We start from the raw sequence: 5,108 nt of genomic DNA, 5'->3' as shown, positions 1-5,108 counted from the left end.
TTATCTGAACACGCAAGGATGTGGTTAGGAAAGACAAAGACCACGTGGACTTGGCTCTGGTGAAGGACATGAACAGGAACAAGAATGGTTCCTCAGAATGTATCAACAGCAGAAGAAGGATTTAGGGCGTATGTGGGCCTGCTGCTGAATGGGGCAGGGGCCCCTTGTGACAGAGGGCATGGAAAAGGCTGAGGTACTGGATGTCTCCTCCTCAATCTTTAATGTTTAAAACTTTCCCATGGGAATATCAAGGAACTGAGAACAGTGGGAAAGTCTTGATGAAGAAAATAGAAAAGAATCTCATTAGGGAACACTTAAATAAACTGGATAAACGAAAGTGTGTCCCTAATGAGATGTGCTTGTAAGTGCTGAGGGAGCTGGCTGATCATTATAAGGCCACTCTTACAATCTTGGGAAGGTCATGGCAGTTGGAGGAGGTTCCTGAGGACTAGGAGAAAGCAAATCTCTCTCCTGTCTTAAAGAAGGGCAAGAAAGAAGATTGAGGGAACCACTGGCTGATCAGCCTTACCTCAGTCCCTGAGAAGGTAATGAAGCAACTAATCCTGGAAACCATTTCTGAGCATTCTAAGGATGAAAAGATGATTGGGAAAAGTCAGCATGGGCTTTTGAAAAGGAACTAATGACTCGCCAATGTGATAGCATTTTACAGTAAGATGACTGATTTGGTGGATGAGAGGAGAGCATGTTATGTTGCTTATCTTGACTTTGGTAACACTTCTGACATTGTTTCCCATAACATCCCAATAGACAAACATTAAAAACAATCTAGATAAGTAGATTGTGAAGTAAAATGTAAAATGATTGTGACCAGTGGTGTGAGGTCCAGCTGGGGGCCAGTTACTAGTGGAGAACCCTAGGGGTTGATACTCTGTCCAATACCATTTGACATCTCCATTAATGTCCTGCATGATGGGATGGAGAATGTCTTTAGCAAGTTTGTTGACAGTGCAGAACTGGGAGGAGCAGTTGACAACCCAGATAGTTGTGCTGCCATTCAGAGGGACCTTGAAAAGCTGGAGAAAGGAACTGAGAGGAGGAACCTCAGTAAGTTCAATAAAAGGTAATGCCAACTCCTGCACCTGAGGAGGTATAACCTCAGGTACCATTGTACAGTGGGACCAACCATCTGGAAAGCAGCTTGGCAGAGAAGGACCTGGGGGTCCTGGTGGACAACACACATGCCCTTGCAGCAAAGGCCAACAGCCTCCTGGGCTGCTGAGGAAGGCAGAGTGTTGCTAGCAGATTGAGGGATGTGATCTTCCTCTCTAATCAACACGCATGAGATATATCTAGGATGCTGTGTCCAGTCCTGGGCTCCTCAATATAGGGGAGACATGGACATAATGGAGCAAATGAAGCAAAAGTCTATGAGGATGGATAAGGAACTGGACCATCTGTCATACAAGAAGGGCCAGAGAACTGGGTCTGTTCAGCATGAAGAAGAGAAGGCTTGGGAAAAGTAATGAAGGTGGAGACAAGACTCTTCAGTGGTGCCCGGTGATAGGACAAGGGGCAACGGGCATAAATTCACATAAAGAAAACTCCACTCAAACTTAAGAAAAAGCTTTTTTACTGTGAGTGTGGTCATACATTGAAGTGGGTTGTCTGAGAGGTTGTGGAGTCTCCATCCTCAGCTGCATTTAAAAACCTGACTGGAAGCAGTCCTAAGCAGCCTGCTGTAGATGATGCTGCTAGTACTTTCCATGCTACTTAGAAATACTTGCTTACAATGTTTTGAAAGAACTCTTGCCATTCCAGGGTTTTAATATTAGGTAACAGCTTTCAATAGCTTCAGAACATGAAAAAAATGTCTTCTCCAGTAAATAGTTTCTCTGAATACTTACTCCTCAATTTTTGCCCCTATTAACTGTGTCTATATCATGATAGCAGAAAAGCTACAAAAACATACCACTTCAGGTATGTTTACTGAGTGAACAGTTAAAAGTGAAAAAATTAATTTTCTTAAAGTTAATTGTTAATCATGGGTCTGTAGATGCTATCTGAAGAACATTTGGAAGACCAGACCCAGCTGATACATAATGAACTACTTTCTGCCTCAAAAGCAGCTATTTCGAAGCTTTTTACTTTATCAGATATGGGTGCTTTTGTGAGGGGTCCTGTAACCTGCTGTTGCAAGATGTGTATTGTTGTCACTGTTCCAAGCCCTTGCAGACTCAGGAATAGCAAATAATCATCTTTAAGTTGTTCAAGTTTATTCTTAATACTGTTATCTTATAAAAATATGGATAAATATGGAAAATACAGATGTTTTAACTGATAAAACATCAGGTTTATATGTATATTCACACCAAACACCAGAATTAATTTCTTCCTTGTCTTTTTGAAATACTGAAAATTGATTTCTTAAGAATATGATCTGAGCATTGCAGATGACTGACTTAAATCCTAATCTCTAAACAAGGAAATACTCTTTATGTAAGATCAAAGTATACAAGCCATTGTATTGTAGTTAAATTCTGGTTAGATTTTTGGATCCTGGAGGAATTGCAATTACCTCCCACTTAAATATAGAAATTATGTAATACTATGTATGTATCATGATTTTGTTTTCTATAAGACTGTTACAACTAGTGACTGGGGCAAAAATCAGTGCTTATTTTCAATTTGTGCTGACACAAAAGTCACTGAAATCTTGCCAGCTTAACAATCTGATAAATGTTACTTGTTTCTTTCCTCATCTGAGATTGGTTTTGCACATAACAAACCAATCCACCAGATAAAATAACTTTTTTTTTTTTTTTCTTTTTTTAACTAGGGATGTGATACATGTAACAGCCTCAGGAAAATATTTGCAAATAAGTCTTCTTGTATCCATTTCTCAGACTTTTCAACACAGTGAATGCAACTTACTTTCTCCTATATAAAAAATTGTCTACTTAAAAAAATAATTTCTTGCACTTACATTTGAATTTTATTTAGAGACCCCAGCAGAACAGATAGACACTGTGTTACTGACTTAGTGTCTAGGCTCAAGCCTGAAGTACAGATTATTTTGTAGGGTTACATGTTTCTGAAACTGGGTAACATCCTTACCGTGTGCCATGTTTAGTCCATCTTCCAATGAAATGGTGTTACTGAGATGTGACTTTGTCACAGCACTACATTTGGGCTAGTGAGAGCATAGTGCTTTCAGCAGTAGTCTGAAGACCTTTTTGAGAAAAGCCCATCGAAAACAAATGTAGAGACTTCCGAAGTCCCAGTGAGGCAGACTGAGGAGTGAGATTTAAAGATTTTGTGTGTGTGTGTGTGTGTGTGTGTGATTGATAGCATGGCTTAGAAAAAGGAGCAGAGTATGCGCCTTTAAGCATATGCCCAGCAAAACTTAGTTTCTGAAGAGAATGAAATCCTCATAAAGCAGAGCAATTTGTTTTTGGTATACTGACTGGTTTTTAGTCTATTGCAATATTGTTGTCATAATGATTTGTTGGAAAATCTCTAGAATGACAAGAGCTTACTAAATCAAAGCAAAACTGTGTCTATATGCCATTACAATACAAAGTACCAACAGTTTAACTTAAAGTCATAATCCTGTGAAAGTATGATCTTATTTCTTTTAGGGGAGGAGGAAGGAAAAGGTGTGATTTACCTATTAATCTGGGATTTGAATCAACAATCATATACAGAGAATATGTTATTTTTTAAAATTGCAATTTAAATGCATTTTTTATGCTGTTCTTTGTAAGAGAACTCTGTTTAGAAATGAATAATTTGTACATATGTAAGTTAATTGTTGTCTCTGCTGTGTCATGATTTCAGAAAGTCCAAGAAGTACTGCAAACTCTGAATGATGGTGTGTCTGGAAACCAGGCTGATACAGATGTTGGTGCTGTAGGTGGGCTTGCTCAACGTCACACTTCTGTTCTTCGAATCATAATTGAAAAGCTCTTCTGCAGTGTCACTATAGACACGCTGTATCAGGTAACAAGTATTGCTAAAAATAAAAAGTTAAAATCTGTTCCAAGGTTACCATTGTAAATCCATTAACTTTTTTAAAAACAAAATTTTGCTTTTTTTACTAAGCAGGCAGTGGCAGAGGAGATTCATGTTAATTTACTTTAATACATGTTTATTTCAGTGCAGTGGAACTGTATTTTCCATCGTTGAATTGCCAATGACCCTCACTCAGCTACTTTTGCCATAGGTCTAGAAAATTAAGCAGTATTTAAGAAGGGAATATATTTGCAGTTCTTAAGGGGGGACGGTCTCATCTAAATAAAGCAGCACTTTGTGCCTAATGTCTAGAATGTTACATTGCTTTGTAAGTGTGTTAAGGTTAATGGAAAGGAAGTTTCACTGATAACTGTACTATCATATGGAACACTAGTAGGCAAGCTATCATCGAAAACTTTGATTGAATTTTGTAAATTATAACTGTTTATCAAAAAACTAATTTTTAACCATAATTCACCTTAAAATATTTATTCAAATAAACAGACTATTCAGTTACTTTTGTAGAAACAAAATTGATGTATACAGTGGGTTTTAGATTTTAAACCTAACAGGAATACACTGAATTTCATTATATTAAAAATAATGTGGATAAACATGGAAAAGCCTATGTTCAGAAGCTGTATTTAGGCCTTTCTTAAGACGAAGTGCTTTATGAACAGGAACTCAATAGCTAATTTCAAATTGCTGTGAAAGACTTCTGTCTTCTACCACAAAACAATGACTGCAGCTTAAAAAGCTTGTTTCTGAGAGACTGAAAAGTGGGCACAAAGGGTTAGGACAGTGTCTCTTGTATTCATGATTCTAGGCCTAATAGTCTGGCAAGAGATGCTTGTCCTTTTCTCTGGCCTTTCTTTCCATTCCAGGCTTAACACTTGTCTGGGAAGTTCTACTTTCCTGACTTTGCATCAGTTCTAACAATTTGTTCTGAAACTGTTAGTACTTCCCAAACTCATCTTTCCTCTTCCACTGTTAATTTGGCCATAGTTTTTCTGCACGTGCATATATGTTCTAGCTATGCTTTTGTCCTAATTTTTTGTGGCTTTCCTTTTGTATAGACACCTTCATGTAGTACACAGTCTCACTTTGAGAATATATATATATATATATATATATAT

General features: G+C 37.7%; 1 protein-coding gene across 1 annotated transcript in view; it reads left to right on the top strand.

The window, feature by feature from the left end:
• The first annotated feature begins 935 nt into the window (after nt 1-935).
• The window catches only part of PTBP3 (polypyrimidine tract binding protein 3), an 18,025-nt gene continuing 13,852 nt past the window's right edge, over nt 936-5,108 (top strand). The window contains exons 1-3 of the mRNA XM_026866498.1: nt 936-1,081; nt 1,349-1,469; nt 3,799-3,960. Of these exons, the coding sequence (XP_026722299.1) occupies nt 936-1,081; nt 1,349-1,469; nt 3,799-3,960 (429 nt within the window). The remainder of the gene's footprint in view (nt 1,082-1,348; nt 1,470-3,798; nt 3,961-5,108) is intronic.

Source organism: Athene cunicularia (assembly GCF_003259725.1).
Source record: "Athene cunicularia isolate RWA chromosome Z unlocalized genomic scaffold, athCun1 chrZ_part3, whole genome shotgun sequence".
Classification (NCBI taxonomy): domain Eukaryota; kingdom Metazoa; phylum Chordata; class Aves; order Strigiformes; family Strigidae; genus Athene; species Athene cunicularia.
This window is presented reverse-complemented; position numbering and strand designations above follow the sequence as displayed.